This window comes from Tenrec ecaudatus, chromosome 9 (genome assembly GCF_050624435.1).
Source record: "Tenrec ecaudatus isolate mTenEca1 chromosome 9, mTenEca1.hap1, whole genome shotgun sequence".
Taxonomy (NCBI): domain Eukaryota; kingdom Metazoa; phylum Chordata; class Mammalia; order Afrosoricida; family Tenrecidae; genus Tenrec; species Tenrec ecaudatus.
In genome coordinates, this window is record NC_134538.1 from 104,584,657 (window position 1) to 104,609,291 (window position 24,635).

The window sequence follows — 24,635 nt, forward strand, 5'->3', positions numbered from 1 at the left end:
ATTTCAACTAACCACCCCTTTTTTTCATCAATAAGTCATTATTTACTAGACTTAGGTCACAAATTCTTCAGCATTAAGGCAGTGGCTAATCTCACTTTTCTAATGTTCAGTGCAAAGCTAATATAAAACTCAAAAACAAACTCACTGACATAGTCAATTCTGACTTATGGTGACCCCATAGGGTAGGGTAGAACTGCTCCATGGGCTTCTGAGACTATAACTCTTTATAGGGTTACAAAGCTTCATCTTTCTCCTGTGGAAGGGCTAGTAGTTTTGAACTTCTGACCTTGCAGATGGCAGCCCTGCTACCGTCCCTAAGCATAGAGAAGGACATGGACAAGGACAGGACAAGCTATTGTCAGGAAGAGTCCTGAGACAGGGCACTTAGAGGTATCTGGGACCAGTGGGACCCCCTATCAGCCAACTAGGACCTATCTAGCCCCTTATGCTTTCTCAACACTTCCTCTAGGATACCAAGGTAAAGGCGGGGTCAGTAGGTGTGTGGCCAACGACAGCTTTGGTTTAAGGGCAGGTCAGGAGCAGAGGTTGGGTCCAAGCTGTCAAGGCCTCAGAGGAAGCTCTGGATGGTCAATTTCCACAGGGACATATGAGTAGATGGGGCAGGCCATCTCAGGAGAACTGGGGGTTCCTTAGTTCACGGGCTGGTGGGGGACCCATTCAAGAGTGTGCAACTCTCTAGCCCATTACACCAAGTCTTCCTTCCCACTGACAGGGAGTCCCCTGATCACAACACAAAGCTACCAATGGTGCGGGATCTTTTAAGGGCCTGATCCAGGGCACTTATCCTGAACATCCATTGAAGGCAGGGGCCCAAGGATGGGGAGAGTGGTGGTGCTTAGGCTACCCTTTGCTCTGGAAAACTGGCCAATGTTGGGGACTAGCTTCTCTTGAGATGAGGTGGAGGAAGTGAAAAAAGCAGTGCCCTAACTGGATGTTCACAATGCAGGTGAGATGTGGTGAATAGATTATCCTCCATTTTCATATATCACTAGTTTTATTTAACATAGCAACCTCATCCTGGGAATTGAACATCGATAAGTGAGGAGTGGATGTATGTGAAGACTAATTTACCAAGTTCAATTCACAAGTTTTCTGCATGATTGCGTTTTGTAAACAAACATTTTCTTAAAAAATAGTTGACTAGGTTCCCACAGAATTTTACAAGCCTATTTAATGCATTTGCAGTATATTTAGTGCAAAAAAAAAAGCAGCAAAGAAAAACACCATTGCAGCACAAAGAATTAAGCAAAGTCAACAGAGTTGAACCTTGTTTTATGTAAACATCTCTGGTAGAAAATGCAGGTTTCATTAAAGGACTAACAAGGAGCAATATGGAGGCTACTAGGGAGATTCTAAAGGGAAATTATGAGAACCTGTGGGTGCCCTTTATATCAAATTTATCTCCAAACATTACAAGTTTAAAAAGCTTATCATCTGGTCATAAATATAATGATGAGCAAAGAAAATAGGCGATTGAAAAAAGGGTGGGGGTAGGGTGGATGGTGGAAAGAGAGACAAGTATTTTATGAAGTATCTATGCAGACGGTCAAGGGAAAAGAGCTGCTCAATGGAATGTGCACATGTGTTATATAAAGACTGAGGTGTAGCAGTGATAGAACATTTGAAGTCTGGAGCAAGCATAACATATTTTAGGGGTAGATGGTAGGAGTTGGGAAGAGATACTGGATTAACGGTTTCTTCACTTATCGAGTGACAGAATGAGTCCAGCACAGTACAGTTGCTATCAGGAAGGTAGGTGTGAAGTACAGTATGAAAGACTACGACAGATGAGTAAGGGGAAGAACATAATGGATGCTCAGGGTTTCTGACAAGCTCACTGGTCCAAATCTGACAGGCTTTTCTGTATTTTCAAATACAGACCTCAGTCCACACTTTGATACACTGTTTCATAGAACCATTAACTTCCGGGTGCCACAGAAAATCCTAAAAGAGAAATTGTAGAAGAAACAGTCAAAGGCACTGTCATATCCAGCATTAATAATAAACATATATACTAAATACCCAAAATAAACAATCTCTTAAAGAATACATAAAAATAAAATATTACCTTACCTAAGATACCTCTATCTCCCTCCCTATGGCAAGTCTCACCATAGTGCTTGCATTAATATTTGTCTTCTTCTAACTCATCTCTAAAGTTGCACTGGTATAATCATTCAGCATTTGAATCAAATGTTGCCACATCTTTGCTTAAACATTCAAGGGCTCTCAACTATCCTCAAATAAAGTACAAAATCCTGAGAACTGCTAAAAAGGTGCAGGATGTGGCCTTTGCCACTTTCTCCCTTGCTCTCCATCTGTCTGTATCATTTTCAGTCTGCTTCTAGAATGCTCTATGTGCTCCCTTTCCTCTTGGCCTTTTATCTCCTATTCCTTTTGCCTACAATGATCTTAAATTCTTCCAGTGAGTCTTGGAAACCCTACTAATCTTTGAAGGCTCAGTTAAAATATCACTTCTTCAAGGGGAAAGAGTACATTCTAAGTGATCCCGAGACCCCACATTTTACTTTTCCCGTCCCGATCAAGCAGAGAACTAGGTCTATGCAACTCCATTATGTCAAGGACATTCCTGCTTTGATCCTCTCTGTATTCACAGTATCTAAAAAATTCCAGTGATAGGAACTCAAAAAATTCACAAATATTCTTTTATGGCTATTAATCCTGAACGTAATTCCAGGGATTAGGAATCCAAAATATTTACAAATATTCTTTTATGGTTATTAATCCTGAGCAGAATTAATAGCCATATGGGAATATCTATGAATATTTTTGAATTCTTAGTCACTGGAATTTCTTTAGCTACTGTGACTACAGAGGGAACAAGGCCCATGAGGAAGAAACATAGCATCAGGATGGGAGGAAGGCTTATTAACCTGTGATGTACACAAACTTGCTTGCTGTGATCTGCATGGTCCGCAGTTTCAAAGCACAAACATCTCCAAGGAAGAAAGACTGGGCTTTCAACTCCTATAAATAGTTAATAGTCTCGGAAACCCACAGAGGGTCACTGTGAGTCAGCATGGACTTGATGGCTGTGAGGTTATTTTAATTTATTTATTTATTTTGGTCATTATGCATGTGAAAGGAGGACACTGAATAAGGAAATCCAAAGAAGAATTGCCAATGAATTTGTTTGTTGTTTTTTTTTAATCGTTTTATTAGGGGCTCATAAAACTCTTATCACAATCCATACATACATCAATTGTGTAAAGCACATTTGTACATTTATTGCCCTCATCATTCTCAAAACATTTGACCTCCACCTAAGCCCCTGGCATCAGCTCATTTTTCCCCTCCATCCCCGCTCCCCCCTCCCTCATGCACCCTTGATAATTTATAAATTATTATTTTGTCACATCTTGCCTTGTCCGATGTCTCCCCTCACTCACTCTTCTGTTATCCATCCACCAGGGAGGAGGTCACATCTAGATCCTTGTAATCAGTTCCCCCTTTCCAACACCCCCTCCCTTTACCCTCCCAGTATCGCCACTCACACCACTGGACCTGAAGGGATCATCCGCCTTGGATTCCCTGTTTCCAGTTCTTATCTTTACCAGTATACATCCTCTGGTCTAGCCAGATTGGTAAGGTAGAACTGGGATCATGATAGTGGGGGAGGAGGAAGCATTTAGGAACTAGAAGAAAGTTGTATGTTTCATCATTGCTATGACCAAGTGGGATTCATACCAGGGATGCAGGGATGCTCAACATACGAAAGACCATTACTATTATTCGTCACATTGACATGAAAAACTGTAAGAACCACATGATAATATTGATATAAAAGCATTCGACAACATACAATACCAATTCCTGTTTAAGACACTTGAGAAGATAGAAATAGAAGGAAAAATTCCTCAAGACAATACAAGCTATATATGAAAAACAACAGCCAATGTGGTAGTCAATGAAGAAAAGACTAACACAATCCCACTTAAAAAGGGGACCAGACAAGGATGTCCTTTGTCCCCACTCTTATTTAATATCGCACTGGAAGTTTTAGCTAACAGCATAAGGCAAAGAAAAGACATCAAAGGTATTCATCTGGGGAATAGAGGTGAAACTATCGTTATTTACAGATGATATGATTTTATATATGGAATATCCCAAAAGTTCCACAAGGGGAGTACTGGAAGCAATAGAGGAGTTTGGCAGAGTGGCAGGATACAAGATCAAAAAACAGAAATCCATTGGACTATTATACTCATCAGGTAAGACCACAGAAGAGGAGATGAAAAAGGTGGTACCCTTCACAATAGCCAAACACAAACTGAAATATCTAGGGATATACCTGACTAAGAGAACAAAAGATCTATATGGAGAAAACTATAGAACACTATTACAAGAAACCAAGAGCGACCTCAACAAATGGAAGAATATTCCATGCTCGTGGATTGGAAGACTAAATATGGTCAAAATGTTAGTTCTGCCTAAGGCACTATATATATAAGTTTAATGCAATCCCGATACAATTACCCTCATCTTTCTTCAAAGAAATGGAAAAACTGATTTCCAACTTCATATGGAGAGGGAAGAAGCCTAGAATTAGCAGAGAACGCCTCAAGAAGAAGGACACAGTGGGAGGGCTTGCTTTACCTGACTTTGGCACATACTATATACAGCCACAGTTGTCAAAACCGCATGGTATTGGTACAATGACAGATACTCAGACCAATGGAAAAGAACTGAAAACCCAGAAATAAAATCATCAGCATACAGACAACTGATCTTTGATAAGGGCCCAAAAAATATCCAATGGGAAGCAGATACCCTCTTTAACAAGTGGTGCTGGAAAAAATGGACATTTACCTGCAGAAAAATGAAGCAAGACCCTTATCTCACTCCCTGCACAAGAATAAACTCAAGGTGGATCACAGACCTTGAAGTTAAACGCCAAACTATTAGGGCCATCAATGCATTTGTATTGAGGTACCAAATAATAAAAATATTGAAAGTATCATGGACTGCTTAAAGGACAAACAAATCTGTCTTGCAAGAAGTACAGTCAGATTGCGCCTTAGAGGCAAGGACAGTAAGACTTCGTCTTACATACTTTGGACATATTATCAGGAGAGACCAGTCCCTGGTAAAGTGGAAGGGCAGCATAAAAGAGGCAGGTCCTCACTGAGATGGGTCGACACTGTGGCTGTTACAATGGGCTCCAGCATAGGAACAATTGTCAGGGTGGTGCAGGATTGGGCAGTGTTGTTATGTGGTACATAGTCGCTGTGGGTCAGAACCAATTGGATGGCACCTAACGTCAACAAGTAATCTTAATTTCATATGAACATATAAGAATATTCTTTTCCTGGATAAAAATTGAAACACTGAATTTTCGACTTTATTATAATACCTCTTCACTTAAAAATATTTCTTACAGTATCTTACTATTCTTATGCACACTCAATACACTGAGGCATGTTTAAGGTATATGTGCAAATTAATCAATGAATATAGTTTCTATGTTATAGTATTTAGCTTGCTATTAGATGAACTTACCACTTTAACTGATGCAATTTTGTCTTCAAAATGAATGCTTTCATGCTGCCATAAAAAGGAGATAAACATTGGTGTACAGGTTAATTTTAGAGAACGAATTATTTTAGCTGCTTTTCTTGATTTAGTTTTATGCCCCAAATATCAACTAGATATAGGTAACATGAAGCGGAAAAGGTCTCCATGGAATGCCACACACAAGTGACATTAGCGAAGCTATTTCTAGAGGATTTTCAAGAAGATGCGTGAATCTGCCTATCCAAGTAGTCCTCTAACAGTTCATGGGCAAAGAACACTATGAAAAAATGGCCTAGATTTCAAACAACCATTTTGCATCAAAATAAACTCCTCTTAGCTTGTGAGAACGTGCTCGAACAAGATCTCATTTGAGGCCCTGAGGAAAGGGAAACATCCTTTTGAGGAGTTCCTAGTAGCGCAGCAAGAATTGTGCCCAGGGAGAGCTCCATCATGACTGTGTTCTGTTTATTCCTCCCACCACACACGGGCAATTTTGCGAATTTCAATGGGAATTCATTAGGCATCTAAGCCATTACGGCAGAATGCAAGGGACCATATATCTGAGGAGCTGATGACCAAGGGAGGCCGTCTGTTACCCAAGGACCAATTGCTATGGACCAATTACTGTATCTTTCTTAGAAACAGCAGACCAGGGAGAGACTTGGTTGCTGGCTGTGTTATGGACCAATGACTACATCCTTACTGTTTATTGCTACTGTCTTGTAATTAACCCCTTTAATTCTGAGTATTGTCTGTGAACTCTGTGTGACCATTGCAATGAATTTCCAAATCCAGCATAGAAAGAGTGCTGGGAAGGAATAGTTGGTGTCAGAATAGAGAGAGATAGATGGGGGTGAAAGTATGTCTTACCTCTGTTACATAGCAATAGGGAAGCCAGAGGTGGTCAGATATGCCCCCATGTAGTTTCTTACACTCCTAAATCTCTCTAGGGTCACTATGAGTTGGGAGTCCAGTTGATGGAAGTGAATAGATACCATTTTAGGGGGCTTGGTGGAATAATAGGTTAAGCATTTGGTTACTAATCAAAAAGTCCATAGTTCAAACCTCTCTTTGGGAGAAAGATGAAGCTGCTTGCTCACGTAAACATTGACCATCTCGCACACCCTGTGCAACAAATCTGCTCTGTCCTTCCAGATGACCATGAGTTAAAATCAACTCAACTGCAGTGAGTTTAGATACCATTTAGGGAAATTACATTTCAGGAGGACCAATAAAGATTTGAAAATTTCACCTGCTGTTCAAGGAAACTTTACTTCATAGAGGTTTAAAAATAATACTGTCATTAAATTAATTAAAACATTCAAGTTGGACAGGAAATTGGGTTCGTACTGATTATTTGTACCTCCACTTCAATCTGGAATATTATTCTGGAAAGATTACTATTTTTTGAATACTTTATTATAAAGGTGATGTCAAATTTTGACTTCTTTTCCCTCTATAACTCTTCATTGTCTTTCAAGTGAAATTTCCAATAACTTAAGAGTTATATAGCTCCATCCTTTCCACGTAGGCCCTACGCTGCAGCAACAAACCAGTGTACAATCTTGATGACTTGACAAAAGAGAAATTTATTTCTCAGTATTATCTATCCGAGGTGGGTTGCTAAAAGGTTTTCCTTCAACTAATTATCCAGGCCCTTGTGCTATTGGAAGTTTGACCATCTAGCTGGAGCGTACAGCCCCCTCACTTTCTGTGTCAGGTTAGAAATAGAGAGTTGCTTTGGGAACTTCAGCCTGGAAGTGAGCCTCCTCACATTAGCCACAGTGCCTTGGCCAGAAGTACTCATGCAGCCCGACCTAGTTGTAAAGGACTCGGGAAATGTAAGGAAGCACTCGCTCTCTGCCTAAACCCACCTACTGCATCAATTCCAGTCCATCGCAGAGCGACCCTGAGCATCGACCAGAAATGTTCCCGAGGGCTTCTGAGACTAAATTATTCCCACGAGCCTTCGTGGTAGGTAGGTTAATTTGCAAACTAATTTATTTTCTTATACATGTAGAGATATTATCCTATCATAAACATTGTACTTCAAGACAGATCTTGAGATGTTCAATTTGACGATGAATGTGACACCATTTCTCTTGGACTTGCCATTCTCCATACAGTAAAAGTGGCCAATATTAGTCTATTTTAGCTCACTAATACCTAGGATATCTATCTTTATACATTCCACCTCATTTTTGACACCCTCCACGTTTATGTTTTATACAATCCACTATGAGATTATTAATAGGTGTTTGCACCCATTTCTTTTCAGTTACGCCCCACCAAACAAAGTCTAGAAGGCTTTTAGCCCATCCATGTTATTAGTATAGTCAACTCTACTTTGAGAAGGCATGTGCGTCATGACAAAACACAATGAACATAAACAGTCATGAATCCGTAGAAGAAACAGAGAATTGTCAACACTCTGAAATCACCTACACAAGCTCCTCTCCTTAACTCACTCCCTGCTTGCTTCCCCCAAAGGGATCCACTATCATAAATTTCATGTTTGTAATTTTCCTGTTTTCCCCTTAAAACTATACACACACACACCCTTAAACAATATACTGTTTAGTGTAACTGGTCTTCTTTCTCCAACTTTTTGAAAAATTTCCAACCTATAGCAAACGACAGAATTACTCATATAATGAACATGCAAATACCTTTACCAATTATTAACATTGGTTTCTACACCAGCTTCATCTTCATCTACACATATATCTTGTTTTCTCTCTCTTGCTGTACTCCATATAAGTAAATTGCAGACATCATGACCTCTCACACATCCTAAGCTCAAGAACATTCTCCTAAGTGACCATAATATCTCAGTGCCACCAAATATATATAAATATTATCTAATCTATGAGGGATGAAATTTAGATGAAAAAGTAAGTACAGGGGTAAAATTCATAATCTTTTAATTCCATTCTTTCACAACATTTTTCAAGCTCTTATATACGCTTATATATTGTAAAGCCCTCTTGCATATACTTATATATTCTAATTTCCTAAGAGTAGCTTCTCCATATCTTTTTCTTTTGTTTAGAATTCAATTAAGTATAGCATTACGTTTCATCTCTTTAGTCTCATTTGATCTAAAACATTTCCAGGTCTTTGTAACTTTTATTATATAATATTTTAAAATTCTTTAGGGTCAATGCCAGTTCAGTACAGTATATCAAAATCTAGATTTTGAGCAGGTTTCAGCAGAGCTTTCAGGTTAAGACATACTTGAAAATAATGCCCAAGGATCTACTTCTGAAAACGCCCCCTGAAAAAAAACCCTGAGCACAGAGCAGTTAGTTCTATTATGAACTGGCATTGGTTCCACAGCACTGAGGTTATTTACTTTACAGACTGAAAAATTCCATGTTTATTTCTAGCATGAAAATTTAACAACACAAAAATACCCTTAAAATTTAGAATTATTCTTGCTAAAGAAAAGTTAGTTTATCATAACATATACTTTCTAAGAATACTTTAAAAAAGAATGGATCATTAATTATTAAGGGACATAGCAGTTTGATTTTATAGCTATATGAATAAAGCATTGATCATGCTAGTATTTATGTAGTCATGTCTTATAAATGGAATAGTGTTTTGTAATTTAAGCAGTGGGAATTCTTTTTAATATAATCTTACAAAGATTAAATATTCACAGCATGAAAAAAGGAAAAAATCCCATGGACCGCAGCTGATCCTGCTGTGCTAGGGTCAGACATATACAACAGTTTATCTTCTGGATAGCTTTTACAAATATTTTCTTCCACTTTATGGCTTTTCTTTAAAATATATTTTGATGAACAAATAATCTTGAGGTATGTTAACATATCCATCTTTTCTTTTTTTTTTTTAATGTTAGAAACCCTTTCCAACCTCAAGGTATTAAAGATGTTATCCTATAAATTTTTTTGTTTTGATGTTTACACTTAAATTCATTTAGAATTGATTGTACTTGTGTGGTAGTTACATAATCTAATGTCAATTGGGACTTGAGAGGCTTCAGAGTGAAGGGGTGGAGTCTAGTCTATCAATCGGGTCATAGCCAATAAGGCCTCTGTGTGGGCATGGCCTTTCCCTGAGGGATTCTGAGAATTCCTGGATTTCCTCCTTGGAGGCAAAGACACTTTTCTCTCTCTGCTCTCTCCCTTGGAGACTCTCTACGGACAAGGCTGACTTCCTGTGAGACATCCCTGAGGAGAAGCCACATGGACCTACCCTGAAGCAGCTGTGGGAACTGGAGGAGCCACATGGAGAAGCCTGCCAATGCTGAGATGCTTTTACCACCACTGATTTTGCACCCACAGGCCTGATCGTCCTGCATTCGGCATCACTGTATGTGTTTTGTGAGTCTGGAGAGGTCTTTATGAGTTAGTATCAGACTTGTGAACTTGATCTGGACTGGACTAGGATAATTTCTCAGTATTCAATTGCTCTTGTATGTAGACTTCTTTCTTATTCACATATGACTCTCTAGGAATTTGTTTCTCTAGTCTACCAGGACTATCACAACTTGCCAGTAGGAGACAGGGATCCAGTTTTACTTTTTTTCCCCATATAAATAACCACTTGCTACACTATCATTAATTGAACAAACCTTCACTCCACAGGTTATTTTCAATGGTGTTATTTGTTATTTATTAAACTGCTCCTTGCTGCCACTGAGTCAATTCCAACTTACAGTGACTCTGTATGATAGGGCAGAACTGTCCCTTTGGGCTCCCCAAATCTTTATGGGATCAGAGAGCCTCATCTGTCTCCTGTAGAGCAAAGGTGAACTGTTCTACAGGGTTTCCAGGGTTGTAAATCTTTATGGAAGCAGATGCCACATCATTCTCACACAGGGCGACTGCTAGAATAAAACTGCTGACCTTTTGAGTGCCCCAAACACTGGGAGACCAGGGCTCGGTCACGAGACATTCTCAAACTCTACCATCAGGTTGATTCCAACTCAATAGAGACCCTACACGGGTTGCTGAAGGTGTAACGATTGATAAGAAAGACAGCCTCATCGTTCTCCCATAAATGGTTGATGGGTTTGAACCAAACATCTGAAATCAAAGAACTAGCGCTGGGGGAAGGACATCATATTTGAGAAAGAATCCGTGAAAAGGAAGAATCTCCACAAGATGGGCTGACACGGTGGCTGCAATAAGGGGCTCAAACGTAACGACTGAGGACAGGGCATGCTGTGTTACGGTCAGCAGGAGTCACAGCCGACTCGACAGCACCTAACAACAACTCTCTTGGCTAATCATTGCTTCTTATATTTTAGATGGGTTTTCCCTCCTTCCTAAAGTTCATCCTTTAGAAACTCCTTCCGTGCAAGGAGATTGGTAGTTAACTTCCACAGTTTTGTTTATCTAAAAAATGTCCTAACATTTCAAGATCAGAAAAATGTTCTCACTAGGTATACAATTCTAGGTTGACACATACTTTGGGTGAGCACTTTAAAGTAATTATTCTCCTGCCTCCTGCCTCTCAATGTTGCTTTTGAGAAGTATGTTGGCCCAAAAGACTATCTGCACCTGCCCGGAGGGCAACCCGAAAGCCCCCGGCTTGTTTGCCTGTTGTTACTGTTCAGATCTCTGTTTTTGTCTCACAGTTTGTTCCGTTTTTCTTCCTTTTTCTTTGAGGTGTGCCTTCCATTTCTTCTAAGTCTAGAAATAGATCAATGAGTACTATTTTCTTAAATCTAGTATCTAGTTGGTTTAAGGTAGAAGAGGCCCCAGGGTATGCCCTGCTTTATGGCTAAAAGCCACATGAAATAGGTTTCTTTACTGTAGGACACTCAAGTTTTTAATATCCTGACCTCAATTAAAACCATCTAAATGGGGGAATATGGTATTCAACAGTGCCCAAACTTAATGGACCAGACCCCTTCACAAAACTAGTCTTTAACAAAATACATTTTGTAAAAAGATTCTGCTCTGAAGTCTATTGAAATCATTTATTCTATTTATTTATTTAATTTCTTTTTTGGAAATCATTTATTTTAGGCATACTGTATTATTCTTTAGGCCAACAATTACTAAAACCATTCTAATTTTCAGAATAATATTCCAGAAATGCAAAAGCTACTTTTTAAAAAAATCATCAATCTTTTTAAAGTTTACTAAAGCATTTTACTTTAAATTTTGATAATTCATACTCCTCTGTAAGTTTTGTGTGTATAAATACAAATAATCCTGACTTTTCTGTATATAAATATAAATGGGTTACACATTGGCAGACTGCAATAGAGCTTAATTCCTAAAATACTTGGTTGTCGAAAAATTACATCTACAGAGTGTACACTAACTCAATTTAGAAGCTTGCCATAAACTGAAACACCATTTGAGTTCTTAATGCATGTGGAACATTAAACCAGCAGTGTGCCTATGTTTGACACATTTGTAATTTATTCCAGCTTAAATTTTGAGTACCCCAGTCTGCAAAGGGCTATGCATTGCAGTGACAGCCCGAAATCCATTTGCAGTCTCCAAACGGATTAAACCTCCAAAGGACTTTTTCTGATCACAAACCAATGATGTAGATAACCTTGCTCCCAGGCAGAATGCCTAGGAAAGACCCCCAACCCCTCTCCAGCCAGGCCCCTCCCCTCTCTTAGGAGTTTGTCTGTGGATGTCCTTGATGGAGGTAACCATCATCTCAAATATAATTTAATGAAAACATTTATTAAGTCCTAAAAGAGACAAAGACAACACCAAGACACAAACACATCATCCTGATGAGAACATTAGCACAAGGTCAAATGGCATCCAAGGTCTGGGGTCAGGACACTAGTTAAATAAGACATGGAACTAAGGAAACTCACAAATTCACGATTGATGGCAGATCAGAACATCACAATTACTACCCGGTTAGCTTCTAGAAAACAGCACCCTATAAAAGGGAATTGGGCCCATTTACCTTATTTCCTTCTTCTTTGAATTGAGGATTAATTATTTTTACAAAAGAATAGAATAATTGACGAATTCTAGAGTCTCCAATGAATGCAATATGTTTATCTAGGAGACAGCTCTTTGCTTCACTGAAACAAACAAATAAAAATAAACCTAAATTAAAATAAAATCATTATATTGGCATTTCAAAAAACAGTTTGTGAAGAAAATTGAACAGGATTGTTAACTTGAATTCTTTTCTTGGATTATTGTCCTGGGGGTGGGGGGAGGCACAGTTTAACCCACAAAAGCAGGTGAGGAGAACCCAGTTACATTGCTTTTGCTTTTAGAAATGTGACCAAATAAATGTACTTACTCTATAAATGAGGGAGTTAACAACTAGCTCTCAATAACAACCCCAGTTAATTTGTTTTTTAAGGTACCCTCTAACTGTACTCAAACGCATTATTTTAAGCAGTCCCCAGAATAACATTAGGAGACAGGTCTCCATGTCCCAGAACACAATTTCATGGTTAAGGGCTACTGTTTGGGGTGTGGTTACCTCTCACCAGAGTAGCCTGAGTCTGATGAATGGACTAGAAGGCAGTGGGTGGGTAAAAACTCTTCCATACAGTTTTTAGGTAGCAGTCTTCATCTAGATTCAACCTCAATCCTTATCTCAGAACCTTTATAATCCCATGTAGAGTCCTGATGTACTCTCTTTTCTCCACTAGCCTGCTAATTGTTATTATTAGCTGCCCAAAGCATATCCTGATGCATGGCAACCCTGCGTGTGCAGGGTGAAGCTGCTCTTGCAGGTCTTTCAGAGATGTGACCATTACAAAGCAGATGGCCAGGCCTGTTTATCAAGATGCCCAGGAGGTAGATTTGAACCAACAACCTTTCAATTATTAATCAAGTACTTTACAATCTGAGTCGCCTACTAGGTATTAAGACTCAACCTAGAAAAGAGAAAAGCAAGCAATAACTAGCAATAGAAACCTTACCTGATTTTGTATCTATGCATCATACAACTGTGAGGCTGCCAAACTTTCTCTCCAAGAAACCTGCCACTTGAGAGGAGGTATTCACAGGAATCATTGCCTGTAATAAACAAGTGTGGTAAACGATATTAAACAGTATTTTAATATGTTGGCTTTCTTGACCCAGGGAACTCTGATGTCTCAGGGCATAAATACTGAAAATGCAGTTGCTCTAAATACAACATGAAAGTGAAAATGCTGAATTACCTTGTTGGTAGAAAAGAAAGTATGAATTATTACCTATTTGGATAAAACATCATTTTTTATTTCAAAGAATTTTAATAACGTATTTCTAAATCAATTAAAAACAATTAGTTCCTAATACCTTCCAATTATTAAAAACTAATTCTAGTTCTAAAAAAAATATTAAGCCACATAAATAACCAAGCAAGAAAAAAAGACCATGGGAGCAAACGAAATTATTTTCCTGTAAGCAGCATACCTACTGCATTCTTTATAATGGTCGTTTACCATAAATCTATTAAAATATAGTTAACTGTTTAAAATTAGGATGAAATTTATATTTATAGCATTTTTATCTCCTTAAACACATCTATTAAGCCATGGGATAAGCTAGTAACATTTTTTTAAAAGAGTTATAAGTAAGTAACTGGGCATAAATACTGCAGGGTCTCTTGTTCTTTTTCCACTCACTTTTTTTTTGGTGGAGAAGAGGGGCATTTATGGAAAGAATTGAGCTCACCACACTCACTGCCACCAGTTCAATTCTGACTCACAGCAACTCTACAGCACAGGGTAGAACTGCTCCTGCAGGTTTCCAAGACTAACCTTTTACGGGAGTGGAAAGCCTCGTTTCTCCTGCTGGTGATTTTGAAATGCTGCCTGCTATAGTGTATTGTGCCAGCCTGGCCGATAAACACAAGTAGGATTAACTGAAGGGCAGAGAGATAAATGGCTTGCTTGTTCTGTGCCTCAGTTTAAAGGGGTACACTACCTGTGGGATGCCTAGCCTGTGGACTGTGTCGCTGTAAGTTGAGGTCCCTTTGAGCCCACACGATTGGAATGTTCATTTCTGGAGCTGGGGACTGACCGTTGATGACAGTTGGGGACCTGCCTTGCTGGTTGCTTCCTGGGTATATATAGCCCAGCTCTCTCTACAGAAGGGGACTGGCAACTGGCAGCTCTCAAAACTTGAAGGACTGCTAGTGTCTCACTGCTTTATAATTTAACTGTTAATTTCTTGTATTATCTATCTGTATAATTTAATGGTTTTTTTCTTGAATTATATATCTATCTTTATAAAAATATTTATATATAATTACTAGCAATCTGGTTTGTCTCTCTAGAGAACCCTGTCCAATACACTGACCTTGAGGATAGCAGCCCAATGTGTAAGCCACTATACACGTAGGGCTCCTATAGATTAAATTATGTCCACCCAAAATGTGTTATCTCTACCTCAATGCCCATGGTTATGATCCCATTTGGAAATGGGCTTTTTATGTTAATGAAACAGGATCAGTACCTGGTGTGCCTTGAATACATTTATTTTGGTATCTAAAAGAAACGAAACAAGCAATCAAAAGCCATACAGAAAGGCCAAGAGAGATACCAAGCCATGTGCACATTGCCAAAGAACAGAAGCTCAGAAGAGTATTAGAGTTTCATATTCTGAGCATTAGGTTTGCAGATTGCTCATTTACAGTGAAAGCCCTACACTCATTTTCAACTTTCCAGTGAATTCTTTCTGACCATTAATCAAATGTGAATGGACTTTGTAATAGAAACCAGATGATAGTTAAGGTTTATAGTGCCAACCTGGCTGATAAACACATGTGGGATTAACTGAAGGGTGGAGAGATAAATGGCTTGGTGAGCCTCATCTTTCTAGCCTCCCTGGCTGTAATTGAGAGTGTGGCTAGGGTAAATGTTAACTGTCAGAAGCAGTAACCCAGCACCACACTCGGGATTACACTGCAGAGAAGTCCCTTATCTGCTCCCAGTACATCTGACTTTCCAAGCTTCCAGGAGGTGGAACTGGGCGGGAAATTCAAAACTGCAAGTCTAAAAGAGACATACACACACACAGTGATACAGTGTAACCTGTGAGGATTACATTGTATCAAAGCAAATCATCTCAGATTGGTCCCCAGATCAGTCTCCAGTGACCTGCCTGCCCTTTTACTGTCATTTGGAAAAATTTTTGCCTAGAAATTTTTTGTCCATGACATCAAAAATGTGTCACTAGCATAAAAGGAGTTGTAGACAGATAAATGACAGCAACAGTGATTTAGAATTACTTGCAGAATTGTGTGTTAATCATACCTGGAATGTCTACTAGAGAGATTAAAATGAGTAATTTCTTAAGAATTACAGGCCTAGAAAATAAAACAAATTTTATGCAAAACAATGTACCACTTTGGGTACAAAATTACTGACATAATTAGACTGCCAGGGAAGCTAGTTCTTGGGTCTCTTGCTTTCTGATGGTCAGATCAGGGTGCAGCTGCCTTAGCCAGTTCCCTGCCTCAGCCGGCAAGGCTCACTTCCGGAGAGACATCCCTGAGGAGAAGCCACATGGACCTACCCTGCCTGATGCAGCCCTGGGTGCTGGAGCAGCCTTGTGGAGACCCCTGCCAGCACAGAGATGCTTACATGCTCACTGATTTGGCTTACCTCCAGCAGTAAGCATCATTGTGTTTTGTGAGATTGAGGAGGACTTTACCTAGGTGTGCTCTTGATGAAATCTGGGTACCAGGGTCTTCATGATCTTGAGTCATAACCTGACTGCCGCAGAATCAACTGAGTAAACTTTTCTATTTAAAATAGTGTACAAATCCCAATCACGGTCCCTTTCTCCCTTCTTCTGTGTATTGTGTATTGCTGTGACACCAATCATGCTTCTGTGACACTTAAGTTTCCCTCCAACTCCCCTGTCGTATTTAAGTAGCAGAGTTTCTGAAATTTCTTGGACACCATTATGGCCTCACACGGATGGTCTCTTTCATCCAAATGAATTGCCTTTGTCTTTGTCATGTTTAAGGCTTAATAAATTATGTTGAAATTAAAGTTGAATTTGAGGTCACTCTTCTTCCATACAACAGAAGAGACAAAGCTTTCTCTAGAGCCCACAGAGAAATTTTTGCCTAAAATTTAGACTTCCTAAACTGTGAGAAGAAAATCAAAATGTCTGTTCAATCCACAAATCCATCCATGAGCCATGCACATTTGTACATTTGTTGCCAGCAAGGCTTTCTCATTTTTGTGGCGATGGAAGTGCATACCAGACTTTCTCCACCAGAAAACATGTCTTACAGCGCAAAGTTTTCTTTTCTATATCTATATTACTACCCATTCTTAATTTTTTTAATCTAGTTATCTTAAAACAACAACTCTACTGATAGCCCCATATTAGAAAACTAACCACTGTGACTCACAGCAACCCGGGCGAATCGGAGCACAACTATTCTCCCTGGAGTTTTCAACAGTTGTCTGTTATGCAGAAGACTGCCAGGTCTTTCTTCTCATGCATTCTTGGCAGACCTACATTGCAGCTGAGTGCTTAACCATGTGCACCACCCCGAAAACCTAAAGGCCAAACACACTGACTGCCACGGAGTCAATGCGACTTCCAGCCACTCAAAATAGGGTCTCCATGGAGCAGAAAGCCTCATTTTTTCCCTGAAGAGCAAATGATAAACTGAACCCTGCACTTGCAGCTAGCGGTCCAGTGATTCTTAATATACTTTGGAACATAAAGATATTTAAAAGCCCGTGCCTGAATTCAGTGCTTGGGGAGGCTGAATAGACTTGGTGACAGTGGGTTTGGATTTTGATACCTGGAAAATCTTTAGTCAGAAGAGAAACCACCACAGTCATTTTGACGGTGAAAATGTACATATTAAGAATAAAATAATTCCACATGGAAAACTAGAGGTTGAAGTACAATCACATCTCCATTGTTATTATGTATACTAACCTATATAAACATCCCCTGGCATATATTTTCCTTTCCAAAATTTACCAAAGAAAACCTCTGGTCGGGAGAACTGATCTCGGAGATCTATGTGTAACCTCCTCTCTGGGAGATGGGCAATGGGGAGGCGGGTGAGGGGAGACGCCGGGGAGTGTAAGATAAGATATAATAATTATTTATAAACTATCAAGGGACCAGGGGTGGGATCGGGGAGGGAGGGGGAGGGGGAAAAAAAGGGAAGCCGAGCTGATTCCAGGAACCCAAGTGGAAGGTGAATTATGAGAATGACAAGTGCAACAAATGTATAAGGGTGCTTTGCTCATTTGATGTATGTACAGATTGTGATAAGATCTTTATGAGCCCCAATAAAAAGATTAAAAAAAAAAAAAGAAAACCTCTGGTCAATTTTAAAATTGCCTCCTATAATTTTAATAGCCCATGTTGGCAAATGCTCAGGTAAGGTTAGCTACAAACTCACTTAAAAAAAAAAGCAACCAAAGTTAAGGATAGAAGAACCCACTTCAACTCTATCCAATGCTAAAAATCCGTCGATGAAGAGCTTTCCTCTCCTTCGCTCCATTATTTTAAGCATACCCATTCTGGCCATTTTCTTAAGCATAAGCATCATATAGCCTCAAGGTTTTCATGCTGGTGTTTTCTATAGTAGAAAATACTTAAAAGCAAACAAGTATACAAAGTAAAGCAAAAACTATAAAAAGACAAATTGTAACAACTAAAGAAATCACTGGATGCCTCTCCATCAACCACAACATACATTTCCCTCTGCATGGAATAGTCTAGTATAGACTGCACCTTTAGAGTGAATCACCCAACAATGCTGCTTCCCAATTCCAACCATTAGAACACACAGTTATAAAATTCACAATAGAATCTGTAGAATATTGCTTTCCTAAAATTCAAGAAGTTCTACCTCAGTTTGAGATGAAAATCATCTCTAATTTTGTTTCTTTCGCAGCACTAGGAGTACATTATAAGCAGTTTCATGTAAATCAGGCTCTTTCTATCAAAGAAAGAAAAATGTAAGAGATCTAGAGCTATTTCTTCCTTCCTTTTAATCTCTGAAGCTTTCAGCTAACTTTTCTTTGAACCATGCAATAATATACACCATTTGCATTTAATATGCCTAGTGACAGAAAAGGTTTAAGCTTCAACAAAATTAAGGCACAAATAGTTAAAAAGTTGCTTCTAAACTGTAATCATAGTATTAATGGATAGTTTGTGATTAACAGTGTTCAGAGACTGATAAAAGTCAAGAAAAATATAGAGTAGTCATTATGTTTAAAATAACCATTCCATTTTATTATTGGAAAATATTAAAATGAGGGAAAATAACCCCATATTTTCTATAATTGAGATTAAAACACACTATCAGACTATGACTCATAGGATAAGGTAGTAACCTATATGACAGCCCAGAACTTCCGTGTGGATTTCTGAGACTGAGACTTATCTCTCTCCCATAGAGCAGCTGGTGGTTACAAACTGGTGACCTTGGGGTCAAGCAGTCCAACTCTTCGGAACTGGCCAGATGGCAGTGAGTTTGGTGTGGTTCTATTGCTACATGAAACCACAAAAGAATCAAGTGTACAATAGACAAAGGTCAAACAAAATAGCTTTGGAGAAAGCAGCAGTTTCCCCCAGTGGCACTGTGACATAAGCACTGAACTGCTACCACAGGTTGGAAATATTCCTCAGAAGAAAGATGAAGCTGTCTGCTCCCACGAAGACCGGTTATCTCAGAAATCCTCTAGGGGGTGGCTCCGAGGCCAATTCAACTCCGTGACAGTGGGTTTGGTTCCTGTGTTAGGTTAGCGTTTTCAAGTCACCATGAGATACTCTTGAAGTTTGTGTGGGGGTGACAACTACAAAGTAGTATAATACAATAGACCAAAAACCAAACCCCTGCCATCGCAGTCAATTCGAACTATATACAAATTTCTGTGGAAACACTAGATTCCAAATTTCTATTTCTTCACTGGTGGCATTTAAACCAGGCCTTGAAAAAATAACCTATTGTTTCTTTCATGGGCGGGTCAACATAGGTAGCTAAAGCCAGTGATCTGTAAAATAAACAGAAGGACAAAGTCTATTGACAGAATAGTGAAGACGATCCGGGAGATTAGAAGGAATAAATATAGGTAATGAAACTGTAGTAGGGTCAGATTTTGAAATTTTACATGTAAAACCTTCAGGTAATCATTTTTTACCTGGAAAGATAACACAAAAATTCTTGGCTGGTACTGAGAAGTTATGCCAGATTTCAAAATTGTTTTAACTACAACAAAAGCTAAACCCATTGCCACTGAATCAGTCCCATTCACAAGTCTCAAGGCTTCTTAGATGTTGGGAATATAATGAAGATGGAATGAGAAAGTCCATGGATTCAAACTGCTGACCTTGTGGTAGCAGCCCAATGTGTAACCCGTCACACCACCACTCCCAAACCCCATTCTACTGCCTTCAAGCAGACTCCGACTCAACAGCTCTAGACCGGGCTTTCCAGACTTTATAAATCTTTATGGAAGCTGGCAGTCTCATCTTTCCCCCTCAGAGTGCTTAGTGGGTTTGAGCCCCATTTTGTGGATAATCCCGCCATGGCTAACATGTTCTAAATGTTAGCTCATTTGTGTGCCCTTAGACAATTTACCTCTCTCTCAGCTTTTTAAAGTATAAATAATACTGCAATTCACCACTTCTAAGACACAGGTCACTATTTTTATGTAACATTAAGGAAACAATGCTACAAATTAAATTGTGATACAGTCTTGAAAGACACATTCCGATTAGAGATCTTTAAAATGGGGGGTGGGAGGTAGGGGTGGAAAGATGAAACATAGCAATAGTATTGATCTTACAGAACAGCTATAAAACCAAAATTAGTTTAAATACCCTTAGTAGTGGCTGGCCTCTTGTACGGGTTCTATGTTAGCCAGTAGTATTTGCCAAGATTTACTTTCTGTAGTGTGCGATTTTTTTACTTTCCACAGTTAGTAAAACAAAAGATATTTCACATGTACATTTACTCTACTATGGCTGGGTCATTTGTACCCATATACTTAAGCTTATACAGCCTAAAAGTCTACATCTAATGGAAGGTTCTTTCTTCTAAAGATTTATGATACTGTGAGTCAAGTACAAGATTACGTTTGGGTAAAGGGCACTGTCCCTGACTCGGGCTGGCACTGTCACAGCATGAGGCTGTCTGAAAAGTTCCTGGTAAGCTCATTATTTTTCTGGCGCAAGTTCTTGACATTCAAGTCTCAAGCAAGTACACACACCAGGTGTACTGCTTCACACTTACAGCAGTGAAGCACCTGCAGGGAAGCTGGTAACTCTCTTCTGAGGGAGGCTTTACAAAACCACCACAGATTGCTACAATGACTCACAAAGTCCCATCTGACTTGCTATTCTCCAGGTTGGTGCCCAATCTTGATAAAATGAAATACATAATCTCAATATCAAAGTTGGTGCTTTAAACTCATTAAAAAAATTTTAAGAAACCACAATTAACAAAGGAGTGGGTTAAGGGAGCTGCAATGTGTATCTTAGGACAAGAATACTTCAGTTATAAAATTTATCTCTACTACCATCACATTTTGCCTATGTCGAGCCTGGATTAGATCATTGTCATCTTATGCCAAACTGGTATAACAATAAAAGGAAGCTGTCCCTTAAAAGTTGCAGGCAACAAACACACCCCCACTGGCAGCTTTTTGTGTATGTTGAACCGAAGCCCTGGCAAGTCATGTGTCTGTGGCCTTTACGGGGCTGGAGAAGAGAAGGCAAGAGAGTATAAAGAATCGATCCTTTACATTAATTTGGGGCATTCATACGAGTAATGAAGAACTGCTCCATGGTACAGTCTTACAGTGTGAGTTGGTTGTTTTTTATCTTTAAGGGCTGGAGAAAGCAAAGTAGCAAACCTGATCGAGATATCCTACATTTGGAGAGATTTCTGGGAATGAGAAGGTAGTTTAGAATCCAGTATCCTATTTACTTGATACGTTACAAAGTAGGTGTGAAGTAAAATATGCACCTGCACATTACACATTACATCTTGCCCAGTTAACTTCACAATCGCCAGATGTTGTCCAGATAATGGCTGTGATAGCACAAAGGCGAAAACAAAGATCCTATCATGATTAATTTCCATCAGTCTTGTTGGCTTTCGTCCTCGTGGCATTTTTAGAGGGAAAATTAAAATAGAATCAACAAGGTCAAGTAAACAATCGTTGAAACCTGAAGGAAAATTCATTCTGAATTAAGGAGTTCATTCCTTTCGTCCTTCGCATCCAGCACGAAGACCCACAACCAAGGCCCAATGCTTCCAACTGGTCCTTCATGGGACTTGTCTTCCCCCAACCCACTTGGACTCTGGTCCACCCAGAGGGCTTCTTTCCAACGACTGCCCCAGGGGCCTCTACCCTCCAGCCGCGTGCATCCAGAACCATCCAAATGGTTCCGAATCACAAGGGCTGGGGGTCACACTGGCCTCTCCACGTGAACAAGGGCATCTTGGCCAGCTGTCGCCCGGTGGCACAAACGTCCACGGAAGGATGCGGCCCTGGCCGGCGCCTAACAGGTGGGCCCCGTTGGCGGAGGGCAGGGGGGGTGACGACAAAGGCGCAGTCACGGGACCCCGGTGGCCGCTGCGCCCGCCTCGCGGTGGAGAGGTCCCGGGCAGCGCGGCCTGCGCCTTCTCGGGCCGCCGGGTCGGGACCCCTGCAGAGTGCTGCCGGTCGGGGGTGGAGGGGGGGTCGGCCCGACGGCGCGCTCGGGGCCCCCGGGGGCAGTGCCCCCCCCCCGAGGGCCGCGTGGGCGTGCGCGCGCAGGGGGCGGCCTCCCGCCTCTCCCCCACCGCCCACCCCCGGCCGCCGGCCGGCCGCGGGCGGGGCGAGGGCCGGCTCACCTCGGTAGCGGCGGGAGGCGAGGTGGCCGGCGGCGAGCAGCACGGCGGCCAGCAGCGCCAGCACCTTGGCGCTCCTCACGCTGAAGTAGTGGTTGATCTCCCGCTTGCCCAGGGTGTAGGCCAGCGCCGCCATCTTGGCTTCTCCATGACAACAGTGCGCGGCGAGGCGGGGAAGGGGCGCCGCACAGGGGCAGCACTGGGGCGCCCGCCGCCAGCCCCCGTCGTCCGCGCCGTCCGCGGGGCGGCCCGACCCCGCCGCCGCGGCGCCCCCGGCCTCCGCCTGCCCCTCCTCGGCCTCGGCGCAGCCCCGCCGCCGCTGCTCCGCCGTGCCGGTCCCCCAGGCGCCGGGGCCGCCTGTCTCCTCCCCTTCCTCCTCGGGCCTGAAGAGCGGCTGCGCCTGCGAGGGGACTCCGGATGCCCAGGGCTCCGGGGTCACGGGCCCGGGCCGACCCCCCGGGGTCACCGGGTCACGGGCGGGCGGCGGCGGCCCGGACATGAAGCGCAGAGGGCGCGGCCGCGGGGGTCTCGGTCCGGCCTCGGTGCAGGCCCCGGGCTCGGCCCTCGTCTCCCGGCCGCCGACGGAGCCCGAGTGGGGAGTCGGGGCAGAAGGCCGACAGGTGCGCGGCCCGCCCCACCCCGCCTCGCCCGCACACCTTGTCCACCTGCCGCGCACCCTGCGGCCGACGCCCGCCCAGCAGCACGTGAGGTGCTTGTTGGGCTGCCAGCGGCCGGTCGGGTCAGTCGGTCGGCCCGAGGCCCGGGCCTGGGCTGGAGCCTGACGGCTGCCCCCCAGGTAAGGCTTGGCCGTCTGAACAGGTCTCGCACTCCCCAGGCCCATTTCCCTGGACACCTTAGTTTTGGAAATGCCTTCAGGAGGTGCCAATGAGGAAAGGGCCCGCTTTACCTGGGCGTGGACGCCAGAGTTGGCCAGGGAATGCACAAAGAAGAAAAACGTATACTTGGGGCAACCATCCCTGCTCCTAAAGTTGGTCGACATTTTGTCATTATCACCCAAGTGAGCACTCTTGGGCCTTTGTAGAACCTGCCTTACTCTGTCCTCAGAGTCGTCGTCTTTCTTTCCTTTTCCCTCTTTTTCCCTCTTCCGTTCACGGAATGGGAACCGTCATTGACATTGCCTGCCCTTGCCTCCTTGAGGAATGAATGAGTCATTGGTTAGGTGAGGTGTTGTCAGGTTTCCCCACAGCTTTCCCAGGGAGCCTCTCCTGAGTCGATCCTCGGAGGCCTCTTTCAAAATTATAGAATGTTAGCTCTCACAGCACCTAAGTGATCGTGTCTCCTTATCCCCGTTCTTGTCACCCAAGGACCTTCTCTTATTATGTTTCAACCATAGGCCCCATATCTTTACAGATTTTGTCACTTAAATGAAATCGCATACATCACTGTCATGGATGTAATGCTAATAAGCAATAAAGTTAAATAAGTGTACAGACACTTAGACACTGCTCCCTGAAAATGGTGGCTTAATTTTGGCTGTCATTCTTTTGATCCAAGATTGAGCACATGTTGGAAGAATGAAATCAGATACTGTAATAGCCAGGATACATAACTCTTCTAGGGACATACACGCCACCATTCATGCCCTAGAACGTTTTATGGTGTCATCAACCGATTAGAATTTCTGATGGTATGTGATTACCAATGTGAGCCCCCAAAGTTGATTTTAATGCCTACCAAAAGTGAAGAAATTGGACATTTTATATATAAACTTGCAGAGATATTGAAAATAGCTTGTGACTTTTGTATTCCATTCCTTTAGTTTAAAGGTAATCTTCTACCTCTCTTCTCAGTCTCTCTAGTACCCTTCTCTTATGATGTTGATGACTCCATCAGTAATTCCCATTTCAGTCATTCTCTCCTGTCTCTCCTTCACTCCCTCCCTCTGCCCCAGCTGGTTCTCCTCCACCCAGAAGTTACTCTTTTATAAGGAAAAATATTCATGGACTGCCTACTTCTGTGCTTACCTTTTCACCCTCTCCCGGGCATCTAGTTTGGTGATTTATGCTCTTCAATTACTCAGTGCCCATTGTCACCCAAACACATGCACAAGTCATTGTACTTCCCCAAGGCTCTTCCTTATCTCACTGGATCATTGGGCACCCTTTGATAATATTGACCTCTCGTTTGATATTTCTCCTTCAGGTTTTCCAAATTTCTTTTTTAGAGGTTCTCTTCTTTTATTAACCTGAGCACAGTTCTCTCTCTCTCTCTCTCTCTCTCTCTCTCTCTCTCACAAACACACACACACACACACACACACA

At 41.5% G+C, this 24,635-nt stretch overlaps 1 protein-coding gene across 1 annotated transcript in view; it reads right to left on the reverse strand.

The window, feature by feature from the left end:
- Positions 1-22,956, reverse strand: part of CASD1 (CAS1 domain sialic acid O acetyltransferase 1) — a 49,186-nt gene extending 26,230 nt beyond the window's left edge. Inside the window, exons 1-5 of the mRNA XM_075558398.1 lie at positions 22,357-22,956; positions 13,454-13,550; positions 12,475-12,595; positions 5,542-5,586; positions 1,903-1,965 (exon numbers count right to left, since the gene is read on the reverse strand). Coding sequence (XP_075414513.1) covers positions 1,903-1,965; positions 5,542-5,586; positions 12,475-12,595; positions 13,454-13,550; positions 22,357-22,852 — 822 coding nt within the window. The 5' untranslated portion in view covers positions 22,853-22,956. The remainder of the gene's footprint in view (positions 1-1,902; positions 1,966-5,541; positions 5,587-12,474; positions 12,596-13,453; positions 13,551-22,356) is intronic.
- Between the last annotated feature and the right edge of the window lie 1,679 nt (positions 22,957-24,635).